General features: G+C 42.8%; 1 protein-coding gene across 1 annotated transcript in view; it reads left to right on the top strand.

The window, feature by feature from the left end:
- The window catches only part of Pdzrn3 (PDZ domain containing ring finger 3), a 228,764-nt gene that overhangs the window by 4,008 nt on the left and 197,445 nt on the right, over nucleotides 1-27,311 (top strand). Inside the window, exons 2-3 of the mRNA XM_021639497.2 lie at nucleotides 12,877-12,963; nucleotides 20,384-20,491. Coding sequence (XP_021495172.1) covers nucleotides 12,877-12,963; nucleotides 20,384-20,491 — 195 coding nt within the window. The remainder of the gene's footprint in view (nucleotides 1-12,876; nucleotides 12,964-20,383; nucleotides 20,492-27,311) is intronic.

Below are 27,311 nucleotides of genomic sequence, written 5' to 3'. Positions count from 1 at the left end.
ACAAACAAACTCCATATTATCTTGAGATTCAGTTTTTGACAATACCTGAGCACCCCAGGTTTCGCCAGACTGTACCGTGTAGCTTTCTCTAGTTAAAGTGTTCTTAGGGCTTTCAGACCCCCAGTGTGCTAGGAACCCTTGGAGAATGTGGTAAAGACCCGTATTCCGCGGTCTCACCCACTGGACAGTGTCAGGGACCCAGAGTCTGGCATCTGTGTGCTTTCAGTGAACTACATCCGCAATCCTATTTTATGAACTTTTCCCCTCTGTGCAGCATTGATGATGGAGTCCGGAGCAAGTATGTTGGGCAAGTACTCAACCATTGAATTAATTCCTACCCTTCAGATCGTTGTCCAAACATTTTAAGACAAGGACAGTATTTTAAAACTGACATCAACAGCAGTGGTCTAGGGAGATACCTCTGACTTGCCCGAGGCCACATCTCTGTGTAGTAGGCCTGGCGTGGGTGCTGTACTCCAGTTAAAGAGACTTGCTTCCACCATCAGTTTCCTATCCTGACCTACCTACCTATTAGTATGAGCAGAAACATTCAAGAACATGTTCAGTTCTCCTCTCTGGCAAAGGAGAAGCCCGTGGTGAAACTTCAGAGTCATTGAGAAACTTAAGACTCATCCCTGTGCCTTCCGCTCTCTGACCCCCTGTGCCCAGTCACTCATGGCATCCTGTGAGTCTTACATCTTAAACTTCTTACACCTACATATTCACTCTTCTTCAGGTCATTCAGACAATCTTCTCTCGCAGTCAGAGGCCCTCAACTTCAGCACAGCTAGCATTTGCACCAGCTGATTCGTGCTGTGCTTGCGTTACTAGTGGTGTGACATGGGTAGCACTGTATCCTGGAATAAAGTATTCCACTATTTATCCTATCCTGGTAAGTCCTGAGTTCTGTCCATAAACCACCGTCTTAGGTCTGTCACCCTGAAAACATCTATCTAGACCTTAAGCTTAATTGTAGTAAAACTACGACTATCTCGTCTTCAACCTCATCAATAGTTTAGTCAGCAGTCCCTGCTCTGTGACAACCAGATCTACCTGTGGCTGCTTGGCAACGAGGGACAAGACCAGCCTTTCCTTCAACCACCGCCACCCCAACATCATCATCTCTTGCCTAGACGAGTAGTTCCGCTCTATGCCTTTTTGTTTCACATCATTCCTTACCTAGCTCTAGCAATAACTTCTTGTGAATGTAAATTTCACCTCACTCTCCATTCTTTTCTTGCCTTCGGTGGGAAGAGGAAAATGGTTCTGCAGACTGCATCCCACTGTTGTCTACCTGTTGGTGTTCTCCTTTCTCTTGACTTCGCTGTTGTCTGAAGGTTTTGTGGGTAGGCGTCCAAGCTTCTAACTATCCCTGAGCTTTTGAACCTGCTCTCTTCTCTACCTGGAATGGTGTTTCCAATCATTCTTCACTAGGAAACCTTCTCATTTTCTACCCCTATCTTCTGGCCTCTTGCCTATACTTAGGTTTGTTCCTTTGTAAATAACTTATTTCCTATCCTTTCCATCTTGGTCCAGCATCACTATATCCAGAAGCTAGGTTTCTCTGATCTTATAGATGATATCTGGTGTCCTAAGACTCTCCCTTGTCCATGGAATTTTTGCTAGTTATAGCTCTCTAATTAGAAGGGTCTGTCTGGTTGAGAACTGTCTCCTTCCTGTTAGAGTCCTCCTGTGTGCCTTGTAAGCCCTTCACAGGCACTCTTACCAGCCATTAAAAAAACAAAACAAAAAACCTTCAGGTTGCTCATGAAGAATAGATTTGTGTTACAAACAATACATTTGCCTATGTCATCCACCCCTCAAATTGTTTCCAGGTTTTTGGGAGATGTTGTTTTTCTTCTATGAGATCCACCCAGATCAAGTTGTATAAAGCCTCAAATCCCTGAAACTGTTTTTTGGTCATTTAGAAGTGGAGATAAGTTAATTTAACAAATACTTGTATCAAAAAGTATTCCAGATGTGTGAAGGCTTTGAAATCAGTCTATTCTGTGTTTGCTATTGGCTGTTCTTTGCTGCTGACAAGTGTTAGCAAATAGCCATTCCTTGGTGTGTTAAACAAAACAGCCTCTTTCAGCTGAAAGAAATGTGGGCTGACAGTTGTATTCTGTTTCAGTGATTTATAAAGAAGGTGAGGATTTGGTTTACAGACATATTAGCTATACTGGAGTCACTGTGTATAACTGGATAGTTGGGGTTGGAAATCCTCCTGAGGTTTATGTATGACTGGTTCTTTTAGTGTTTGGAGGTGATGCATGCCTCTCTGGGTAAGTATTTGGCAAGTGAGAATCTGTGTGTCAGGTAGGTCTCACTGTACCGGATCCCAGAGTGCTTAAAAGGAAAGAAAAGCATCCAGCAGTTTTCACTAGCTGCTGATACCTGAGGGTACCGTGTAGCATCTTGAAGCATCACCTCCATTGCATAGACTTCTCCAGCTGGCCTTCTCAGTTTTCATGGGTAGATTGGAAAATGTTATAAGCCAGAAAACTGGGGAGATAGCCTGACTAGCAAAATGCTTGCTGTGTAAACATGAGGACCAGAATTTGAATCCCCAGCACTCATGTAAAAGGTAAACACAGCAGTGAATACCTATAATGCCAGCATGATGGAGGCAGAGACTAGAGAATCCCTGTTGCTTGCTTGCCAGCCAGCCTAGCTGAGTTGATGAGCTCCAGATCTGTCTCACACACACACCTGTCTCAGTGTGTGTATGTGTATATAATAGCATATATACAGTATGTACACATGCATGTATATACATACATATATATGTACACATACATACATGTATATATATACATATGTACATGTATGTGTTTGTATATATGTATAGATATATAGAGAGATACATATATGGTAAAGAGCAATTGAGGAAGACTGCTGGCCCCCACATACATGAACACGTACTTGTGTATACCTGCATACAAACACAAACAGGTACACACATAGCACATACAAAGCAAAATGAAACAACAACAACAAATAAGCAAAACCAAAAATACTGCTCCCAACCAGAAACATTCTAAATCAGTTTGGTTAAAGCTGAAATGCTAAGTACAAAGCTGCCTTTAAACCTCATGTTTCCTGACTTCAATCTCATGCACTTTTATCAAAATAAGAATACTTCATCCAATACCAATTAGTCATTCCTGAAATCATATACATATAAACAATCCTAAAGAGACTCAGCAGGTTGTGTATGCACACATCCATATATTTAACAGTAATAGTCATGGAAAAGGGGGCCATGAATTTGAGAGGAAGAAGGGGTCGTGGGAGGGGTTAAAGAGGGAAAAATGCAATTATGTTTTAACTAAAAATTTAAAAGTAAAAATAGTTTGTTGTTGTTGTTGTATTTTTTTAAAAAACTAATTTATTTATCTTTCTTTTATCATTTTCTCCCTACTCCATCCCAATCCCTTCCAACACCCCAAAACCAGGTAAAAGGGAAAGGTTAGTGGGGACAGAGGACAGATTTCTGTCTTCTACTTCCCACTGGGTAGGGTTATAGGAGTCTTTTGGGGGCAATACCAATATCAGTTGTCCAGAAATCTAGAACTACAGTTAACTAGCAAATCAGCAAGTAGCAAGTGCAGGAGCAGAAAGCAGTCTTCCTCTAAGCAGCTGCACCTTCTTTCTCTGGGCTGTCATATTTATAACCCTCAAATTCCTCAGAATTCAACTAATTCTCCCTGGCTAAAACATGCTTTGCATGAGACACTTAACACCTGTGGACAAACTAAAATCCCCAACTTGAAATTTTAACAAAAACATGTTTACATATCATAAACCAAAACTTCCACATCGTTTCCATTGTTTAAAAGAAATTTGCCTTTTCCTTCTCATTAATAAACTATATGCAGTATGAATTATGAAAATTATCAGGTAAGAGCACATTTACAGTGTCCAGTCCATTTGTATTTGGCAATCTTAGAAAAAGTATTCCACTATCTATCCTATCCTGCTGAGTCCTAAGTTCTGTACACAAACCACTTTCTTATATCTATCAACCCGAAAACATCTATCTAAACCTTAAGCTTAATTGTGGTAAAACAATGGCTTTCTAGTTTCCAACCTCATCAACAGTTTATCATTCTAAGAAGTGCTTTTCCTGGAGTCCACAGAGGCCTTGAAGGACTGTTGTCATCTGTGCCTAGCGCCACAGAGGCGTAGCGTGTGAACAGTCTTCAAGTTCATCCTCATTGAGACCCGTACACTCCTAGTGTAGATAGGCTCAGAGCCCAGAAAGTTGCCTACTACCTTGCCTACTATGTTCCCCTGGCTCCTACTGGTTCTTCTCTTGGTTTCCAACCCATGGATTTCACCTCTTGAAGTAATTGTCATGGTCACAGATCCTGTGCAATGCATCAGGAGTACAAAGCAAATCAGAATTTGGCTATCAAAGACACATGGGTAAAATAGACAAAAAGAAAGACAGTAATAGTGTCCAGGAGGCTGTTCTAGTACTTTGTTTCTTCCATTTTTATCCAAGCTATTTTAAGAGGTGTTTGTAGTAGGAAGTAGATAAAATCCTTCCAACTATATTCTGCTGTTCAGTTCCTCCTGTCCTTGTATCCTGACTGCCAGGTACTGTGGTGGACTTTGTTACAGAGGCAAAATTGAGCATCTTTAAGTCAAAGGAGTAGTCAGACACTACTTGTGAATTGAAAACACCTCTACCTCTTATTATTTGCCTACCCAAGCTTTGAATCTGTCAGGCCACCATTCTCCCCCTACCCCCAATAATGGTGCCCTAATAAGCTAGTTCCAATAAGAAAAGGATTGGTATAACACAATGATTACTCTTGTAAAGAAAATAACTAACAGATGGGCTTGGGTGGCCATCTTTTCCACCCATGCCATATGTGTAATTACCGGTGTGTAACAGGGCAAAGGCAGTGTGTAACCTTAGTATGAGTGTAGCCTGAAGCAACCACAGCCATGGGAAATGGAGTTGGATGTGCCAAGATGAATCCGTGGCAGACAGTTCACCCTGTTTGCTAGCAGCTATTTTCAGGTGCTCATAGCTCCACTGCAGGAATAGAGAGAGAGAGAGAGAGAGAGAGAGAGAGAGAGAGAGAGTCCCATCAGGTTGACAGTCCAGGTTGGATGCAAGTTTCCCAGAGTAGAGCTAGTGTGAGATGGCTAACAGATCTTAGACACGGAGGTCTAAAGGAACACACGTGTCTTCTCCCTGATGTTCAGGGACTCTGAGAGGAGCTCCCAGTTCCTATAAACAGGAACATAATGGTTTTACAGCTGTTAAGTGACGTAGACTTTGCTTTCTGTAATTTGGCAAAGAAAATGCTTTGGGGTGGGTTTTTGGATGTTTAAATAAAACAAACAAACAAAACAAACCTCTTACCATAGTACTCAGGATGCTATGTCAGGAAGATCGCATTCAAGACTTGTCCTTGAATTTCACAAATTCTTAACCACCCTGTCTTAGTCCACTTGAACTGCTATAACAAAAATGCCATAAAACGAGTAATTTGTAAACAGTAGAAATTGGTTTCTTGTGCTCTGGAGTCTGAGAGGCCAGCACAAGTACACGAATATGGCACATTCAGTGTTGGATGAAGGGCTGAAGCGGCCTTGGTTTGCAGACATTTTTATTTTATTCTATGCCTTTATAGAAAAGGCAAATTCTGGGGGCTCTTTTGAAGGCACCAATCCCTAAGCACATTTCAATATGCCTCCCGTCTTTCACTGATATTATCACCCTTTTGAGTCTTACTGTTTTAACTAAAGAAATTTTAAAATGTGTGTGTGTGTGTGTGTGTGTGTGTGTGTGTGTGTATGTGTGCACATATGTACAGGTATGTGCAATGGGGAGAGGGGGTTTAGGGAGAGGATGTATAGTCCAGTGTTATTCCTTGGTTATGTCCACCTTAGTTTTTGAGACAGGGTCTTTGAGTCACTTGGTGTGGAACTTGGTGTGTATAGCAGGCTGGATGGCCAGATGGCCCCAGAGCTCCGCCAGTTTCCACATCCCCAGGACTGAGATTACATCTGTGCACTGGCACCCCTTGTGACAGTCATATTGCATGCAAGGCAAGCACATTACTGACTGAGCCATTTCCCAACCTCCTAACGTCTGAATATTGAGGGCATACAACATTCACAGTATAACGCACCCTCGGCGACACATTAAGGATGTCACATTTGAGGTTATAATGGTGGTGTTTTTGTGTTGTGTTTGGTTATTTCTGTGAATCATTGCTTATGAATAGTCACTAGAACAGCAAATGAGTCAGTGGCAAAAATTAGAAATACAGATTTGAAACTTAGCCTATGGAAATACAAAATTAAACACTCAGGGATCTTGCAGTTTGTTTAAAGAATGTGGCAAACTTTTGAGAAAGACAGAAGTGAGAACTCTTTGTCTCTGTTTTTTATTTTGCAAACACATGTTGTTTAGCCTGCAGATGTGTGTGTGTGTGATTCTGCAGAACATACCCCCTCACCCCCACAAAAGCCGTCCTTCTGTCCCACCTACCTGTCTTCCTGGGCCCTTCATCTCATTCCATTCTCTTTACATCTGTCTTGGTAAGCCACACATCCTGCTCTTGTGCCCTTGGCAGTCTCATCCAAATGAAACTTATATTCAAGTATCAACTCTGTGAACCCCCCTCTGCCTTAGGCTCAAACAGTGTCCCCTTCTGTTCTTCCTCCAAGAACCCTTTATTTCAACTGGAATTTGAATTACAAGGAGGCCTTAGTCTATGCTGCTTCATTGAGAATGGCAAAGTCTGAACTACAAAGAGGACAAAAGCCTTCGAGGGTAGGGAGTGAAGACATCCCAAGCCCTTCCTTACAGAACTGCTAGCAGACAGCTCGGCTCTGTCTCCGGGTCCCTCCAACCCCCAACTCTGCAGATTCTTTGCTTGGCGACTGCCAGATACACAGCACTTTCATGCCACTGGTCAACAGAGGGGCCTGTTTCCCAGCTGTGTGAGCCTCAAGGAACTTTGCTAATCTAAAGTCAGCCGAGAGGTGTCCTGTCACCCCAGACAGCCTCTTGGTCAATAGGTCTGTCAGTTCCATTTTCCCTATATCCACTGGGCAATTTTCCAATTCAAGCATGCCCCGTCTCAGGAGCCCACAACTGTGCTGAGCCAGAAACAACTGCCACTTGGCAAAAAGGAGTTTTAGAAAGAGTTCATAGTGGTGGCGGCAGGGATGGAGGCTGGAAGAGCCATGCTGATCAGTGATGGCCTGAGTCCAAGCTTCTGAAGTCAGAGAAGAGTGACAAAATAAGATTGAAATACTTAGGGAGTTTGTCCCTAGAGGGCAGGTCACACTCTTCCGTGCTGAAAGAGCAGACCACGGGCGAGTGTCTTTCAGACAATCAAAGTGGAGTAACACATCACTCAACGAGATGTTCTGAGAAATGTGTTAGGCCGTTCTGTCCCACAAGAACATCATAAAGTCCGTTTACCTAGGCTGATGCTAGGGCCCAGCATCACAGGGGACCACTCGTGTGTGGCTTGTCTTTAAGTGAAAAATCATTGGGTTAAAACAAACAAACAAACAAACAAAAAAACACCAGTAAGAGGTTCATGGCAGTACGTGCAATATGTGACTTCCACCCTGAAGTTTCCGTCCCTCCCCAACTTCTTAAATGGCTGGCTGTGGCATTGAAAGCTGGGAAGCTGAGATTTCAGATGATCCAGTAGGTCCACACTGGAAGAGGGGACTGATGTATATTTTAAGCAAAGTCAACTTTATGTTACTCAGAAGTGAGCTTCTACTTCTGCTTATGGCCTGCTGGCCTGGACTCTCTGGAGGTTCATACCCTTTTCTACAGATATAGGCCCTGCTCTAAGGTGACTCTGTCTCCATTCTCTACCCTAAAGATGTGAGGCTCTGCCAAGGAGACCTACATCAGCGGTGTGTTAGATCTGTCTGTCCAGCTACAAGAAATAGCAGTGTCACCTGGTTCCTTAATGACTTGTTTTACTTTTCTACCTGTACTGCAGTGGAATTCTACCTCCTGGGAAAGCAACACGGGAACTGTTACACAGCGTGGACAGCTGAAGGCAAAGCTCCCAAGGAGAGCTCTCCTCACTTCTACCTGCCGCTGTCTTCCTTCTCTTGCTTTCTTCTCAACCGTAGGACCCGGGATCTGGTGGGACTTGGTGCTGTCTGGAGCGTGCAGCCATCCCTAAGGACTCTGCCTCCCCTCCCCCATCTGCCTCCACAGTTCGTGGTCAAAGCTCCTAGTTTCTTGGGCTTGTGCTGGTGCAAGTGGCGTCTGCTTTCTATCCCCTCTGCTCCCAGGGCCATCTCCCTCTCTGACTGGCAATGTCTTTTGTCCTGTTGCTATTCTGCTGTCCCACAGCCCACCATGTTGTCTGCCAGTCCAATATGTGCTTTGCCCAGAGTCTGAGCTGCTGCCTTATTTTTCTCACCATATCTGCCCTTTCCAGTGTTAAATATGTCTACCTGGCATTTTTTCCATTAGTATTCTAGAGTTATTTTTCCAGTCTTAGAAAAAGAAGACATACACACACACACACACACAACCAAAGAATAGAATTTTGCTTTTCCATTAATTTTTTTAACAGAACAAAGAAAAACATTTATTTTATAAAGAAGAAATAAATAGCTGAACACACGTGTGTATAAAGATTAGCTAAATACATTAATATAAAAAAATGATTTTCAAGCTTGAATAAACTTGTATTGTCCTCGCTTATCGTTTTCATGTTTCACACAAATATAACTTAGGAATCTTATATTTGTGAGGCCAAACATAAGATTGCAGGAGCCGGGTCAAGTATAATATTTATTCTTGTCATGGCAGTTCGTTTTGAGATTGGTGAAATGTGTGTGGCTTACTGTCACACATATAGGCCAAAGTGAGAAAAATGACACCAGACCAAGACATATGATGGAAATGTGCAGACAGCTTTCAAGCAAGTATCACTAACATTTTTTTCTCTGAAGGTTATCATAGAAAGCTTATTTAGAGATGTATCTAAAGATGAAGAAAATTGAATACAAAAGAAAAATTATATGCAAAGGAACATAGCAAGTAATTACTTTTCTAAACATGTTAAATTTATCAGTTATTGGTTAAATAAAGACTTGTATTCATAGATATGTTTTATGGAAATAAATTGTACTTTCCATTTTGTATTTTAAAATTCTCCTAGTAGCTACGCTAGCATATTAAACCGTAAACAAATTGATTCTAAACATATTAATAATTATAACTTTAGTGGGGAAATAGAAAGTAACATATTCAAATGTGATTCCACATTAGATTTACTTAGAATTAAGAGAATTTTGAAGGCTACATATATAGCAACTCCTGTACATGAACAAAAACCAGAAACTGTTTTTCAGACAAGACAAAAATTCTAGCTGAGAAAAACTGTGCATGTTTTATTTGTTTGTTTTGTGGTTTGTTTTGTTTTGTTTTTCAGAAAAAGTCTCATGTAGCCCAGGCTGGCCTTAAAGTACCTGTACTTGGCGTTCTCGTACCTTCCTTTTCCAAATATCTAGATTAATACTAAATAAACGAATGAGAGTGCATCTTCTTTATTTTAATCTTGTGAAATAAATTTTCTCACCAGTCCTTGAAATAAGAATACCTTGCCACATCTGCCTGCTATTGAATATAGATTTCATTATATTTTCCATTAATTTTTAAAATTTCTTTTATTTTAGGCGCCAGTTCTCCAAGCTTACCTTAATATTGACTACGCTATTCTCCACTGGATGGATTTAGGGGATGAGTGGCTGATGGGGTTAAAAAAAAAAAATCTCAGCTTCAGTGCTGAGCCAGGTCCATCTCAACATTCAGCCTTGGTTGTCTTGAGTCTTCACTGTTGGCCAGTATAGTTATATGTATCCTTGTGAGACATTACCTGTATCATCTAATGTCCTGGTATACCTGTGGCATTAGAGGAAACTATAATTCCTTACTGTGGATCAGGAAAATGACCTCAAGTCATGACTTGTTCATGGAAGAGTTTACCTAAGGTGCTGTTGGTGTTAGGGGCATCATACTCGCGGGATATACCGAACTGTGAAAAACATTCTCAGTCTTCTCAGTTACTATTCTAAAACCCAGTATGCCCATTAGACTTTAAAGGCTGCCTTATCATGTAAGCCAGAGGTATCCAACCTTTTGACATTGCAGTAGTGTGGGACCACATTGTAGCTATCCTAGGAAGCACAGAGCCCGGGAGTGGCAGGTTGACATGCATGGTGCAGGTGGATTTAAGATAATGGTACAAACGTTTACAACCATCGTCCCACAGAGAACACAGGTCCTGAAGTTTCACAGACCTCAGTTTTAGTCTTCAGGCTCCCACTGTTCTCTTTAACCTTGAGCCTGTGTGTGATTGTCCCTGAGCCTAAATTTCCCCAGGTGTAATGTACTAATGTAATGTGTTGAGGCAGGTGTGTCGTTCAATCAGCTGTTGACACAAAGCAGAACCTTCTCCCATGTCTTATCCCCATGTTGAATTTTGGGGGGGAAAATGCACAACATGGCTTGTGATAAACCCCCAAATGATCCAGTCTTGCTTAAATATTCTTTTAAATAAAAGCTACTAATGTAACAAAGTGCGAAGTGTCAGGAGGGCAGCATGGGTGAGCGTTCTGATGCATCCCTCCTGCATACCTCTCTTTGGTTGGTGAAATACATGAATGGAAACCATTGCCACAACTCTTTTCCGAAGCATTTTGAGCCCAGGAACAGATTATACAGTTTTTCAGAGATGGATATTCATGGGTCCAATGTGTTGTGTGGCATTTGGTGTTGAAAACCAAAATGTGTACTTCATCTGCAAAACTGAGCGAGGGAAGGCTGTTGGAGAAGAGAGAGGGGCAGAAAAAGCAGGATGAAGCACATGGGAAGAGGACAGAGCATTAGGTGGGGATGCGAAAGAATCTGGCTCGTGCAGAGGTTCGTCTTAGCCAGCTCAGCCTCCCTGCTGAATCCTTTGCACGTTAGCTTGCTGCTGTGACTCAGTTCTAGGTGAGGTACTGCCATCTGAATCCAGTCTGGGCATCAGGCTAGTACAGGGTGGTTGTGAGGCATCCTCCCTGCTTCCCTTGGATTGCCTCTGGCAAGGAAGTGTAGGCCAACCTGATTGTTGGGAAAGGCTCTTTGCGAGCTGCCATTGGGCTGAGGAATATTGTGTATCTGGCATGGCTTTCTTAATCCTTCAAAAAGTACCCAAAGCCAAGTCTCTGGGCACCTCAGATAGCATTCTTTGGTGATCTCAGGCTTTTGTTCTGTTTCTGTATCCTGGGCAAGCCTTCCTACAATGAATCCCTTTCCTGGAACTTTAGCAGTTAATGCATTTGGATGTGGTATATATGTTACAGACCTGCATAGAATTACCTTCTCCATGTTATACAGAAACAAAGCAGTGTGTAGATGGATAGAATTGCAAGGTTTTCATCTAAATACAAGCTCAACCTAGTATTAGCTCATTGATAGGTAACAACTTTGGGGCAATCTTTTACCTGTATTGGGAGGATGGGAATGGTGTCAGTTTGTAAAACTGTGTGGATTAGTAAATGAAAGAAAGCACTTCATTTTGAGTATAGCTTCTGGCAGATAACAAGAATTGAAAATATTAGCTGTTACCACTAGAAGTGCAGCATAATAAAATTCTTTGCTTTTTGCCTTTCTCTCTTCCTCCCTCATTCCCCTTTCTCTCCTCTCTCCTCCCTTCTCTTCCTAGTTTGCTCCCTCCCTTTGTCCTCCTCTTCTGTCTCTCTTCATGATTCTCACACAGTAGATTTGAAAGTAAACTTTGTGTTCATGTGATCATACATTCTTTGTACACCATTGGAGATTGTCAGAGCACAACCATCTGCCTTGGATTAGCATAGAACTGTACGATTTCCATCCCTGATTGTTATGAAAGCCAGGCATATAAGCCATATAAGATAACTTGTTCAAAGTTATTTCTAACTTTTCACCCATCTAAGAGAGCACAGTAAGAGATGAACTTGGTGAATTTCCAGTGTCCAAAGCTGGAAACTGTCTCACTAGAAAAATATTTAAAGCTGAGTTAGTGAGCTTAATGTGAATGTCACAGAGCAAGAAGTAACAGTTTGTACATGAGATTACATCTATTTTTACTGTTCTCCTATCACTTAAGAGGTGCCTGGCATCTCTGTCCCTTTTGGCTGCCTGAGTGACATGACCCAGGTGACTTCAGCTTGTTGGATATAAGGGCATCATGACATCCAGCTCTCCCCGGCACGTTTTGTGCTAAGGGATCCTATATTTCACATGCATCAGACAGTAATGGCTGCGTGGAAATGAACCCTGTCTCTTTGTAGCATGATTCGGGGTTTTGTGTCTTCACTTCACATTTTGCATCTCACAATTTCTTACGCACACTGCTCCCACGCAAGTCTCCCAAACAGAGATGACATATTGACAGGTCATTGCATGTGCTCACACTTCCGAGAGGATTGCCATTTGACCCTCTCACAACACGACATGAATGCTGTCCTTGAGAAGCATAGAGAAACAAACAGAGTGGCCGTCTAGACAGGCAGCATCCAGCGGGCCACTCAAAAAAAGGCTGCATCTGTAGACTAAGGATTCATTGATAATGAATGATTGGGGGCCTGTCTGGACACCTCCAGACATTCTTCTGTGGTCATCCCAGACCAAGACAGTATCCAGGCATGTCTGCAAGGTCCTAAAGGCAGGGCTGAATTTCAAGAAGTTTTCTTGGCTGAACTTCTCAAGAGAGAAAAAAAAAATTGTAAAGCAATCAGCTCAATAGTCCCAAGTCTCTTTGTATAAGAAGGAAAGGCGACCCTCAATTTCCTGTTTGTAAATCAACATTTCATTAATTTGTTGTCTTGCAGGGTGAAGAGACCAAGAGCCTGACTCTTGTCCTGCATCGGGACTCTGGCTCCCTGGGGTTCAATATCATTGGTGGCCGGCCCTGTGTGGTAGGTTGCTAAAATGTGTTTTCCTTTTCTCTATGAAGGCTTAAAAAGAGGTTGAGGTCTTGGGATGAGGACTGGACACTTGCTAGGTTCATTCTCTTGTCTGTCTTTAGCTTTTTGTGTGTCTGACGTTTCACACTCGGGGGTTTTCAGGTTAATCAGTATCATGTGCCTGATTATTATTATTATTATTATTATTATTATTATTATTATTATTGTTTTACAGCATTGGCCTCAGAGTACCTCTTTTCAAACTATTGACCTTTCGGGTTGCCTCACTGATTGTGTAGCAGGAGACCTGAATGAAGTTGTGTGATTTGGATGTAGCTAGAAATGGGTGACCACTTACCTCCCTACTGAGCTAGTTGTGGGCTCCCTAGGTGGAACTAACACCTTGAACTATGCTCCCCGTCTTGGCAATACGCACGGACAAGGTTCAGTTCCTTCCCCTTGTCTTCCCAGGTCAGCTCTCTGAACATTCCATTCCTCAATGGCCCCTCCTCTAGACAGAAGAGGCCAAATTTCCCTCTGCCAGCTTAGCTTTGAGGAAAATGTCTTCAGGAGGAGGTCTGGGGGGAAATAGCAAGGGATGCTTTTCAGGCTCTCCTCATTTCAGGAGAATTAACTAAGTGCCTGCTGTCACTTTTTCTGTTCTAGCAGTGACCATTTCCTTGTTTACCAGCTAAAAATAGCTCAAGCAAACAAGATTTGCTCATTCAACAAATACATAGTGAGCACAGTTATTTGCTAGGGACTGACAGGTCCAGTAGAGGCCAAGGAGACTGGGATCCTGTAGTCATAGAGACTGATTCCTGGGTGGGTGGGTGGGGGTTGTCAGGCACAGAACAAGTGTACATGTTAGCCATATAATGGAAAAAGTGTGACGGACAAGGGAATGAAAGGACAGAAGCAAAGGACTTCATTAGTGGTGGTCAGAAAAGCCTAGAGAGGACAGTCTGTGAATCCTGAAATAGAAGGTGCCCGCTCTGTAGAGATGGGTAATATCCCAGCCGCCCTCCTGGAGCTCACATCGCTATGGAAGGACTGAAAGAATGGGAGAGGATCATGTCACTAGAGATGCCCTGAAGGAGGAGGCATCCAAGATAAGGGCCACTGAACTGAGTTCTGAGAAAAGGATAGAACTTTGCTCAATCAAAGGAACATTTAGGTCTAGAGACAGCCTCTTGCTATGAATCTACTATTCCCCCAGAACATGTGATCTTCTTGCCTCGGTTCTCTGAGTGCTGGTTTTTTACATATGCACCACTGTGCCCTGGTTTATGAGCTGTGTTTTATTTGCACACACACACACACACACATACACACACACACACACACACACACACACACACACACACACAGTGTTCAAAATATTTGAAGATCACTAAAATAGAAAGCAGTGGAGTTGGCAGTGCTTACAAGACCTAGAGTAGGGACAGAGGTAGGAAGGATTTGGGACCACTAGACATAATCAAATGATTAGAGTTGAGGGATGTGCAGAGAAGTGATCAAAACAAGTTGCAGTCATGCTGGGTCTGGAGTTTGAAATAATGTGGACAGTGACTTACTGCACTGTGTTTTCACTCAAGGGGAGTGACGTGAGATTTATGGTGGAATTCCTGTAGCTTTTAGCCAAAACCACAGTTTCAAAAACAAGGTTTTGTTTTTAAGAACTGACAGCCTTGTCAGAAACGATATGTAAGAGATAAAATGATGAACGTCATCTGTCTGAGACAACCGTTTTAAATATTGGGCGGGGGAAAGCAACCCTTCCCACTTACCCAAACCAGAGGAATGAGCTCATCTTTGCGGAAATCTTACCAAACGCGTGAGGCTGGAGCTCTTCTGTTTCCCCTCCTGTAGTTGGTGATGACCCCAAGCTGTGTGCCATGGGGTTGTTCTGATCTAGGCCCTTGAAGCCCTGCCTTTGGTAAGAGGGAGGGAAACAGGCAGGCCTCAGTATGTAAGCATTTGACCTCAGCTAACAACAAAGAGGGGCTTGATCTGTGCCAACTTATAAAAAAGACATATTTGTAACGGGGCGGAGGGGAGGGGCTTCGCTCAGAGGTATTGTTAGGGCCCAAGACCAGCATGCACAGCACCCTAAGGGTTGGGGGGAGGGACAGTAAGAAAGCCTGTAAGCCGCTGAGCACAGAGGACAGATGGGGTTCCCTGTAATCGAATCTGTGATGATGCTCCTCCCTCTGTGCATCTTCTGCCGTCAGTTTTAAACAACCCCTGTAAACTGAGATCCACTCCGCTCACTAGATGTTTCAGAAGCTTCTCCAGGCAGACAGAGCCTGAACTAGGAAGACCTTTTCCCTGCCCTAGGTGGAACCACATCAAAGCCCAGTGTTTGCAAAATCTTGGTGTGGAGAGGCACCTGTATGGGTGGTGATTGCTGAGAAACCCATTACGCTGTGTCCGGGAGGCTCTTTGGCAGCCACACCCCAGGAGGGGTGAAGTATGCCAACTTGTAAAATAAGGGGCCATGCCTCCTCCCTGGGAAGGTGGCTTCTGCTTTTCAAAGTGTGTGTGTGTGTGTGTGTGTGTGTGTGTGGTGTATGTGGTGGACGTATCAAACATCAGAAACCAGAGAGAAGTTTCATTCCACGTGGATGTGTTTCCTATAGTGTTGATTGCAAGTTTTCCACTTAGCATAAAAAGCATATAAAAAGCTAAATGTGCTCTGCACTTCACTGGGACATCTGGCAGATCTCTGAGTATACAGAAAAAAAAAAAAAAAAAAAAAGCCGACCTGAATTCCAGGCACTGACACATGTCTTTAATCCCAGCACTCAGAGGCAGAGGCAGGTGGATCTCTGGGTTTGAGATCAGCCTGGTCTACAGAGTGAGTTTTAGTCAAATCAGAGATAACCAACCAGGCGATCAGATCTGGACGTTGAAAGCAGTGTGAATGTAAGCGTGTTTCCCAGGGAGTTCCTGTGAGATGCTTGGTTGGGCTGAAAATAGGTTAGCCCAGGGACTCTGACATCAGGACTGTCATTGCACAAGTCTATATACAATGCTGTCAGACAAACTACCATAGCTTATTTATCAATTCTCATATTCCCTAAGAAGCAGTAGTTGGTGAGGTGAATCCTGTCACTTAAGCCTCGGACAAGTGTATTTTATATCCGGGTACTCTTGGGATGAAAGCAATCCTTCTTGTTTTTCTTTGACTGAAGACAAAGAAACAAACCCCATGGTACATTGGTTCACCTTGATAAATAGATCTGACCTGAAGTATGTTTGGGGAAGAGCCAGAGAGATTAAGAGAGAAGACAAATACACAAAGGAAGAATCTGGCTGTAAGGAATGGCTTCAATTGTTATTTGTTTTGTTTTTGTTTTTCATTTCTGTGTGCATGTATTCATGTGTGTACAGTTGTGTGTGTATGTATGTATGTATATACACATATGTATACCTGTATATTACAGCCTGAAGACCACACCAAAGTTTCTTAATAACTAGTCAATTGTTTTTATCTTTAACTTCAAAAGGATGGATTGTATTGTCTGTAAATTATAGCTTCATATCCAGTTTGCTACTTAGTCACTCTTATTCTTTGTGGGGGTTAGGTTTTATTTGTTTGTTTGTTTGTTTGTTTGTTTTGTTGTTGTGTGTTTTGTTTTGAGACAGGGTGTGGCTATGTAACCCTGGCTGTCCTGGAACTCTATGTGGAGTAGGCTGGCCTTGATCTCAAAGAGATCTACCTGCCTCTGTCTCCCAAGGGCTGAGATTAAAGGCATATGTCACCACTCCCAGCATTACGTTTCTTAAACAGTCTGTAATACTTAATATTTTAGACACTTAAACACTAGTAACAAAGTTATCTAGTTAAATACTCACATGTAATTTGAAAAAAAAAAAAGCAGAAGCCTTTATGAACTTGCCTGTCATTGTGTAGAGACTTTGCTAATCTCTGTTATTTATATAGTTCTGATTTTGGTATTTGTGCTGCTGAAGTGAATATCACATTTGTTTGTTTCTTTGTTTGTTTTGAGACAGGGTGTCACTGGTCTGGAATTCATCAGGTAGAATAGGTTAGCTGGCCAGCAAGTCCCAAGGCTCTACTTGTCCCTACCTCACAGCACTGGGATTGCAGCCTAGTGTCCTAGTGCTGCCATTCCTTGCTTCCTTGCACACACACACACACACACACACATACACACGAGCATTTCCAGGAGTTCCAGGGTATTAAACTCAAGTTCTCATGCTTATAAGACATATAAGACAGTGCATTATTGGCTGACCTATCACCACAGCCTCCTCTTTGCACTTTCTGCATCCCAGCCTCACCCTTCACCACTGTCTTATACTGAAGTCTGCTATAGGGTCTTGCTTGTTTCTCTCAGATCTTGGCTTGAACCTTCTTGTATTCCTTTATAATAATTATTTAGGTGCAGTATAGTATTTTGCAAAGCAAACCAAAGCCCATCCTGCATTCCTTCTCTGGCCATGCAGTGTAAAATGGGAAAATACAGACATGCCCTTTTCTTTTTCTGAGATATATTGACATCTCCTCTGTGGAAAGTTCAACTTGCTTATAGGCTGTCCACTGAGACTCTTCAGTTACCTTAGTCAAAATGCCCTGTTTTATGAGCTTTCTTATTGGAAAAGAGTATTAAAGTTATTTTTATAAAATGTGTTTGTTTTTCAGTTTGTCTGTTAACCTGGCTATCACACAAATAATGTAGACGCTATTATATTATTTAAACAAGCTTCATAGCATAAAAACTGAGCAGTCATTATTTTTAACCCTCTAAGCCAGTCTGGTTTCCATCCATTGTACATCCCAGACATACTTGCACTTTGTAGCCTTCTTTGCTCCAGCTCCTCTCCTGATGTCTCTTGGACCTCTGCTGACGGCTGAATCCCCTACTTCCTTCTCTCTCTTTCTCCCCTGCCTGGCAGTAAGTCCAGCCCTATTCTCTCGCCTGTTCAAGCGATTAGCTGTAAGCTGCTTTATTGCCATATCAGCGGACAATTGGGGAGCAGTGTTTATACAACATTGAGACAGGAGATTCTCAGAACAAGGATTGCAACCAGATATGGGTTGTACAGAAATCAGCATTTGAATTACACAGTAACCTTTTGCCTACGTCAGAGAATTGCCTTTGAAGATCCTCTAGCCTCTCTGAATCTAAGACAGGCTGCTTTTTAGCTATGTGCCTTTTACATCGTCCAGCCCTTTCTGCATTGGGGCTTTTCTCCTGTGGGATGAATGACAGTAGTACTTACTCCTGTAGTTACTGTGAGAATTCAGTAACACACATGCCTGCTGTCTCATGAAACTTCTGTTTCCTCGGGAAACAGAAACACTTGTGCATCTTTTTCATGTGATGCTCATGTAGGAAGCTGGATTGCAAAGCAGGCATGAATGAGGCTGCTAAGAAAGAAAGGGTGCTTGTAAGTTCTTGGCCTGTGAAGGGTTAGTGTGAGTGGAGTGCTGAGATGATAGGCAGCGATGCCTACTGAAGAGAGCTAACCCCACACAGCACCCATGCCAACGCTGACCCGTCTTCTAAGAAAGCATTGACAGCACTCAGGTGGCACTTAGAGCCCTGTCTATGACATGGGGGGATAGAGGGTAGATAGACACTTAGTGCTCACGTTAGCTTGGGGGTATTTGCTTTGTTCTAGCATATATAAAAAGAAAGAGACCAAGAAACAAACATAGCAAGAATTTTATAGCATATATAATACAAATTATATTAATATAATACATAGTGTAACATGTATATGTGGAGAGAGAGAGAGACTGAGACAAAATTAGACACAGAAAAGACAAAGGAAGAGATATACAGAGAGATAAAGAGATAGAAACCGAGATGGAGAATAAGAGCCAGTGGGAGAGAGGTGTGTTAGTCATAGGGAAGGGGAGGGGCTGTAGAATGCATCTTCTCAGCCTTAGTTATTTTTCTTTAGAATAGTCCCCACAACCCCTCTCACCTACTTTCTCTTTCCTCACTTCCCCCTCTCTTACTAACTTTCTCTCCCCTCTCTCCACCTCTCTGTTTCTCTCTACTCCCCTCTCTCCATCTCTCCTTCCTGTTTGAAGAGGGAAATGTTATATTTTCACAGTTATTTCGGGCCATGGTATTTTTGTATACCCATACAGAGAGCATTATTAGAATAGATCTTCTGGCATTGTAGGAAGGAATGTCTCATGGTGCCTGTTAGGAGTTCTCTGGGGTGTCCTCTGCCTCCCTTTCAAGTCATCTTGTTTTATTGGCCTTTTGGGTAAGATCAAGTATATTATCAGATGCTTTTGTTTGGAAACAGCACATGCTTGTGCCGTGTAATTTAAAAATCCCATCTGTTAATCACTAGAACTTTCTAAACACTTGAAGAGGACTCATTGCTGTGCTGTGTAGAAAGAAGTTTGTGAATAAGCTGGGGCCAGGAGGAATAGTTGTATCCTTTTCCAATTAGAGAATGGAAGGACTTTGAGAAGTGAGCTGATCTCTTTGCTTTTATTTCTAAGTATCTCCTTTCATAATTAGATTGCATAGTGGTCCCAGTAGCAGTTCTCTGTGTAGGTAAGAAGTCAGGGAACTGGCTAGTGAAATCTCAGGATAGTCTCTGGGAGGCTATGCAGCAGTGTTTGTCCTTTGTACAAATTGGACCAAGTGGTTCAAATTGCTAAGGATTCTACCTTAGGTGTCTGTGAGCACAGATGTTTCAAAAAGGGAAATCGGAGGTTATCACGCCTTCTTGACTGACAGCAAGAGCTGTGAGCACTGCCCACTCTTCCTAAGCTTGTTCAGTCTGGAACAACAGGGCAGTGTGGGAAGTGTGGCTTAGCTGCACCTTTAGCAGGGAAGAAAAGGGGGATGGAGAGAAAAGAGGGAGGGAGGGGAGAAAAGAAAGGAAGGTACTGAAGAATGGAGAAAAGAGAGGAAGGATGGAAAGAGGAGGGAGGGCACAAAGAGAAAGGAGGAGGTAATAGAATGGAAAGTGGGAAGCAAGGAGAAAAGGAAATAAATGGGAATGAGAAGAAAAGAATCCATCTGTGGGTGTAAGAGTGGGCTTGGTGTGATCTGCTTATGTGCAGGAAGGGGAGCAGACTTGTGGTGAGGAAGGTGATGTGTTAAAATATTTTGGACAGAATGCAGGGGCTGAAATAGAAGCCTGGTGGAGGAAAGAGGATGGCTCAAAGATAGCACTCTCCTCCCATCCTCTGACTTTGGCTCCAGTTTGGAATATTTTTACAATACATATGAGCCAGTTTCAGTTTAAAACAGAAATTAAAGGAAACAAGCAGCTTTTTACCCTTAACGCCACTTTTGACAAGCTGGGGTGGCAGAGTGCAAAGTTGTTTTTTTATTTATTTATTTTTTTACTTTTCATGCCAACTTCCATGCCTAGCATTCATGCCTGTGTTTTTTGTTTTTTGTTTTTTTGTTTTAACCCAAAGGACAATCAAGATGGATCCTCCAGTGAAGGAATCTTTGTATCCAAAATAGTTGACAGTGGGCCTGCAGCCAAGGAAGGAGGCCTGCAAATTCATGACAGGATTATTGAGGTATGTGAACACTGGCTGGTGTCTGAATAGGCGGCCTGCCATCCACCTTTGCCTGGCCCGCAGGGGGATGTTTAGGGGGCTGGGAGTAGGGGTGCCTCATGAGGGGATGGGTGGGCAGCAGCGCGCTTCCAGGGTGGCGTGTAACCCGATCGAGTGTCGATTGCCTTGCTGTGAAGTTGTTATTCAGCAAGAAGAGGTTGGATTGGGGAGGGGGGCCCATGTTCACAGTTTGGCTCTTTCAATGAGACCTGCATCTGTTTGCTATGTCTCAGCTCTAGGCTCTGTGCAAAACAACCATCTGAGGGTTTGCACGCTAGTTAGAAACAGATGATCAGCCCCCTGTTGGACAAATTAGGACTCTGTATGTATCGGGTGCAAGTGTATCAGCCTGGAGTCGTACTCCTTTCCTTAGGGCTCGCAGCACAGCAAAGCTACACAGGCCTTGTTCAGGCTTTTTCACGCTTCCCTCTTGGCTGTTTGCCTGAGGGCCATTGTATGGTTTGATTGCCTGGAGAGGTGCAGGTCAAAGTTGACGCGCCTCTCACATCGGCACCCATCTATTCATTTTCAGTTCCTGTGTAGCAGGCTTGTAGACTGGCATTGGCAGATCTCTCAGCAGCACCATACAGCACTTTGGCATTAGGGAGACACGTGGGAGAGTTCCAGCATGCAGAAAGGATGCCAATTGCTTCTCACCTCCTTGTATGGGCTCTTGTTTCAAAGTCTGAAAGACCCAACTCCCTTTGCTTGCTGCTTTGGACCACTCAACGAGTATTTCTGGGAACCAAAATGTTCCATCCTTTTTTAGGGAAAAAAATAAGTGTGAGATTCCGAGGTGACTTGCTTGACGCCACAGGAAGCTCATCTGTGGCCATGGCACTTGCTGTAATCACTGAGCAGAAAGCCAGAAAACCAGCACAAATACCCGAGGATTTTGCTGACCCAGATGCCTTTGCTCAGCATCTGTAACTCCTGAGCCATAAGTGAAGTTTATGTCACCCCTTGACATCTCCTGGGGACACAAAATGTCAAGAAGATAGAAAGCAGAATTCTTGGTGTTTCAGTTTTACGTGAACCAACTGAGCTGTGTATAGTGTGGTTTTTCTCAGGGTAATTTTATGTGCCCTGGAGAATACAGAGTTAAATCTCCCTGTGTAAACAAAGTACCTGAGTTCAGGCTGAGAATAAGAGCTATGTGGTGTCCAAAGGATACTTGATTTTGTCTTATGGGTGGTATTAATATTGTTGCACTGGCTTTGAGTTCTGAACTTGGAGTTAAACCTTGCACTTTCCAGCCTAGAGTAGTGGATTTTCCCTAACAGCAGCTTTCTTGGGCAACAGCCCCTTTCCCAAAAGCCCAAATGCATTACCATAGCTTTTGAAAGCGAGTACATTTTCTGAGACTATTGTTCAAAAAGATAAGTACAGCCTGTGTTGCCAAGGCATCGGCGGGACGGCCAGTTTCTCCAAGTCACGGAATTTCGTTGCTCTTAAGTTTTTGCAAATGAGAAATCTCCAGCTGGGCAGGATTTTCTCTTGGCAGAGGATGATCTGTGTTTGAAATGTTCAGTACGGTTTCTGGTAAGTCACACTCCCCCTTTGGACAGTATGTAAAATATTAATCACGCCCCACTGTTGAGGCGGAAAGGCAGATCCCGATAGAGAGCCGCCACATGCAAAATCACAACTGACACAGGGAGCCCTTTCTCCATCAAGTTCTAATCCCTCCTGACACGACACAGTGATTCTCAGGAGTGCAGATGTGCTCTCTAGTTCACCTCGTCTGTGTCGGGGTTTAATACCGGGGGCATGCATCTGACAGCTGTGTGTGTGTGTGTGTTCATTGTGGGAAGAATTAGGCTTCCCGCTTTCCCACCCCAAATCTCCTGTCTTCAAGGCAGTGAACAAGCTTGGTAGCAGAGCCTCCCTTTGGGAACTTTAGTTCTTTTAAGAGGCTGCTGATATTAAATCCAGGGAGAGATGCAACCTCATCCATACTGCCGGGTGAGTTAGCACCATGCTGTGTTTCTGAAACCAGTGTAATGTCCTCAACCGCAAAATAGCCAGGTCTGTCCTTTCTCCCAATATCACCTTTTATAACAATTGTATTGGCATGAAATCAATGCTGTCCTGAAGTAAAATCCACAAAACTGTATGTGCACCTGTCCACTTAGACTGGTAAAACTACAGACCATAGCATAAAAGTAAGTAGGAGAGGACCTGTACTAATGCTGCATGAGTGTCCAGGCACAACAGCTTCAGATGATGTGGTGATGCTGTCAGAAGCGGGCCGCTGCGTAGATGCGATATGCCGTGCCAGCTGCAGACTCTCAGGGTGTTCATTGCCATTACTGTGAGGGGAACTGCCAAGCGGGGTGCGGGGTTTTCATGGTGTCGAATGGGTTACAGTCAGTTGCTCAGGGATAGAGCTATTAGCATCCCTTTCTTCCCAGACTGCCTGAGTGACAGTCCCATTGGAATCCCCGCCCTTGTGCTGCCAAGGCCTGGCGAGGAAGCTGGAGCTGGGAATGTTGGCCCCTTTGCATTAAGTGCCCTCCCAGCACGTGGGGCAGGAGCACCTGCTATCTACCAGGCCCGTGTGTCCTTTCTTGGCCTTGTTGGTATGTATAGATTGCCATCCTCCCTCACATCTGCCTCGGAGACACAGCAAACTCACACGAGATCAGGGCTGGCTTCTGATTGTCATTTTGTCCTCTGCTCCCTCCACCTCCAAACCTCCTGGGCTCTTTTCTACTCTTGACTCTTCCTCAAATTGCAGATGAGCATGTTTCTATCAGGAAACAAAAATGTATTTCTCTATGTATCCTATGATGGTGGCTGCTTGTGAAACCCTAACTTCCTCAGTGGTTTCGCTTTTTGCCTCTGAGCTGGTTAGAGTTGTCTGGTAAAGACAGTGTAAGACTCCCATACCTTAAAACCCCCAAGGCTCTCAAAGGAGCAGTGCTCTTATTTCCAGCAGTTTGAGATCTTTAAGAGAATCTTCATAGCACCCAAAGTGTGAGTTAGCAGATGGAAGCAAGATCTTCACAGACGTAAGCAGAAAATTTTTCTCTGTGATCTAGACTTTAGATCCTATCCAAGCCTTATGTAATCATGTAGGAAAGAGCAAAAGTTGAAAGATCACATAAAATCAATATCAGCCTCAAAAATCCCTCAGGGGTGTGCCAGGCAGGGAACAAGCCATCTTTGTGTAGTTCAGCCAACATTGGGCCACCTCCCCGATGGTCCAGTTGCCTATCATGTAGTATGTTTGGCAAGCTTTCTAATCTCCTCCCTTGGCCGAATGTCTATTGAAAGAAAAGCGTTAGAAAGCCAAAGAACAGAAAGCCCGGCGAGCTCATTTTGAAGCTTATGCTATTCTCCCTCTCCCTTTCCCCCTTTCTCACTCCTCTCTCATATGTGTGCATATATTTCTAAATAGTGCAATATCTGTATTTATAGAGATATCTATAGATACATAGAGTTATATTGCTAGACAGAGTTATATCTTGAAGCTATATAAATTGATAGAAAATAGACAGATAGACAGACAGACAGACAGACAGATAGATAGATAGATAGATGATATAGTTCTATCTTGAAGCTTTATGGATTGGATGAGTAGCCTCAATCTTCTGTTGGTTAGGGCTTACATCAAGTCATGATAAAAAGCCTGTAGCAATTGTGTGGTTGAAATAGCTTTCTGTTCCAAGGCAGCAAATGTGAATCTGTGGAAGAGAGAAAGTGCCATCAGACCCCCATGTTCCCAGAATTCATAAACACACATTTGTCCCCAAAGTGTTCTGAGTTGGAGACCTGAGAACAGTCAGGATCTCCTTGAAGCTCCAGAGGGTTTGGTGCGAACCACTCCTGCTCTGCTTTGTCCACTCTGCTTGTCTGTCATTGCTAATCAGGTCGGCTAGAAAGCCAAACAAGGTCTTCTCTCCCTAGCCATGCTGCTGAGTTTGCAGTACAAGGGTCACCACTGTGTATTTTTATAGGGAAGATAATGTTCTGGGACCAGTGAAAGGGGTAGAATGGCACATGAATCAACATGATGGAATGCTCCTTTTCTTTTGTCCTTTCTTTAAAGACTGGAGGGCTTTTTGTTTTGATTTGTTTTCCTTTTATTTTAATGTAACTTCAGACTCACAGGCACAGATGTCTGTGCATTCTTCACCTAGATAGTAACATCTCTGTTTATTTCATCCTTTGCTGGCTCCATCTGTTTATCTTTGCTTATTCGGGTATAAGGTCCCTTTTACATGCAGTAGACAGAGCATGAGTCTTATCAATATGTCAGTATTTTTATATTTATTTGTGTGTTTGTGAGTGTGTTCAGCGCGCATGCATGTGTGCATGTGTGGATATCAGGGAACAACATGCAGAAGGTAGTTCTCTTCTTCCATCATGCAGGGTTTCTCAGGGATTGAACTCAGGCTGATAGGCTTGGCGGTAAGCACCTTTCCCTGCTGAGACATTTTGCAAGCCACACCCGCTCCCTTATCTCTATTTTTTGAGAATTGAAATAATCTTACGTAAATACAAAATGGTCAGCTAAGCCAGGAAATTAAGAGTGGCGCGGTGCTATCACCTCCACAAATGACCCATATTTTGTTGCTACATTCAGTTACTTTTCTTAGTGAGGTGACCAAATGTAGGGCAAAGGAAACAGAAGGGTCTTATTGTGTGAGTGGTTAGTTTCATTGGAGTCAGGAAGGCGCATCCACAGCCAGGAAGCCAAGAGAGGAGCAGATGCTGCAGTCAAATCACTTTTTCCTTCTAATTCAATCCAGAAACCCAGTCACCTACATATGATGCCACCATATTGTAGGGCGGGCCTTCCCACTTCAATTAATCTCCTTTGAAAATGTCCAGTTGGCAGAATTATCCATCATGCCTGCCACGGATTTTTATTCGGTTTTCATATTTCTGGAATTTCTTTGACCTTAGAAAAATTCTTTAGTTTTGTCTCCCCTACCAAAATGTTCTCACATAATTATCTTCTCTATTTTTTTTTCCCTTTGGGTGAGAATGCTTAATGTCTACTCTCTCAGATCAAAACTTGTTCTGTTCTAATTTTTTAAAAACTTTGGTTTTTTTTAAATACTTAATTAATAAAAAATAGATTTTTTTTCCATGCAGTATATTCTAATTATGGGCCCTCTTGTCCTAACTCCTTCCAGGTCCTCCCCAACTACCCAAATCCATAGCCTTTTGCATTCTCTCTTATTAGAAAACAAGCAAGTATCTTAAAAGAAAGAAAGAGTAAATAAATAAATAAGATAAAAGCAAACAAGCTTGAATAAAACAAAACAAAGCAGAACAAAAAATGAACAGAAAAACAAAGAGCCAAATAAAAAGCACAAGAAACACGTGCAGACAGACACATGCACACTGGCACACACTGAAATCTCCTCCATCCACAAAAATCAGAAACTGTAATATGTAAGCAAAAGACCCATAGTAAGAAAAAGAATAAAAACAAACAAAAAACAACAACAAAAAACTCTTTAAAATGCCATTGAAATCATTTTGTGTTGGCTTTCTACTGCTAGGCACGGGGCTTGGCGTTAAGGGTGGTTTTTATGCCCAGTGAGACTCCACGAGAGAAGACTAAGTTTTCATTTGTGAGTGGTTATCAACTGGAGATGGCTTCCGGGTTAAGGATGCGGTCTTGTGCCCATTTCTTCCCTCAGCACTGGGACCTCATCGCCCCACCCCCGTGCAGGCTCTGAGCATGCTGCCACAGTCTGTCAGTTCATATGTGCATTGTTCCTGCTGTCTTTAGAAGGCCTTGTTTCCTTGGTGTTCCCCATGACTCAGACCAAAATATTTTTAAAGAATACACGTCAGATCTTTCGTAGGGTGTCCCTCACTTTGTGTTTCTCTAGCAGTTTTTTATAAGCACATGTAGACCATGCATTTGGGGCAAGAAGACCACAGAAGGTTTTGGTTGAATCTGTTGTTACTGATGGTTGACACAGAGTGGTTATCTACAAGATTCTGTCCTTTTGGCATGTTCCTGTCGGATGTGAGCACTTTTCCACCTTGCACTTTCCTTGTTCCAGTTTTGCAATACGTCATTTTCCCCCAGAAACTCAAACTCTGGGGAAATTTCTGTTCTCTTGGGAATGATTAGAAAACAGAATAGAGGTGTTCATTATGCTAGCCTCTCATTGTAATTTTTTTAAATTTATTTATTACTTACTTATTTTGTGGTGATGGGAATTGAACCTAGGGTCTCATGACTCTTTGGTAAATGTTCTACTTCTGTGTTTTAAAAGAAATTAACTTTTGACAGTCTGACACATATGTGTAACGCAATCTGAGACATATATGTAATACAGTCTGAGAACTTTTACCACTATCGTCTTTGGTCTCTCTCCCACTCCTGCCACACACACCCCAGTTCATTTCCCACATTCATGTCTTTTCGTTTTCTTCTGTGATCTGCTGAGTTTAACCCAGCTGTGTGTGAGAACAATGTATTGGCTCCAGGTGGGCTCACCAGCCCCTCATGAAGCTTTTTCCAGAGCTTTCTTTTCATTATATTTCATGATAGACTATCATTAAGTTACTGAGGCTGGTCTTGAACTTGCAGTTCTCCTGCCTTGCCCTCCCAGGTAGGTGAGATTACATGCATTATAAGGATTATCAGATCTAACTTATGGGATTTTTCATTGCTTCCAGGGATCCTTAGTTGACAGAGGGTTTTTTTTTTGTCACTGTGTATGTATAAACACAGAGACACACCAGCTCTTCATTCCATTCTGTTTCTGCATTCATCCATATGCATGTCTTGAAAACCATGATGACG

Source organism: Meriones unguiculatus, chromosome 5, assembly GCF_030254825.1.
Source record: "Meriones unguiculatus strain TT.TT164.6M chromosome 5, Bangor_MerUng_6.1, whole genome shotgun sequence".
Taxonomy (NCBI): Eukaryota; Metazoa; Chordata; class Mammalia; order Rodentia; family Muridae; genus Meriones; species Meriones unguiculatus.
Note: the sequence above shows the minus strand (reverse complement) of the source record. Positions and strands in the feature narration are given on the sequence as shown.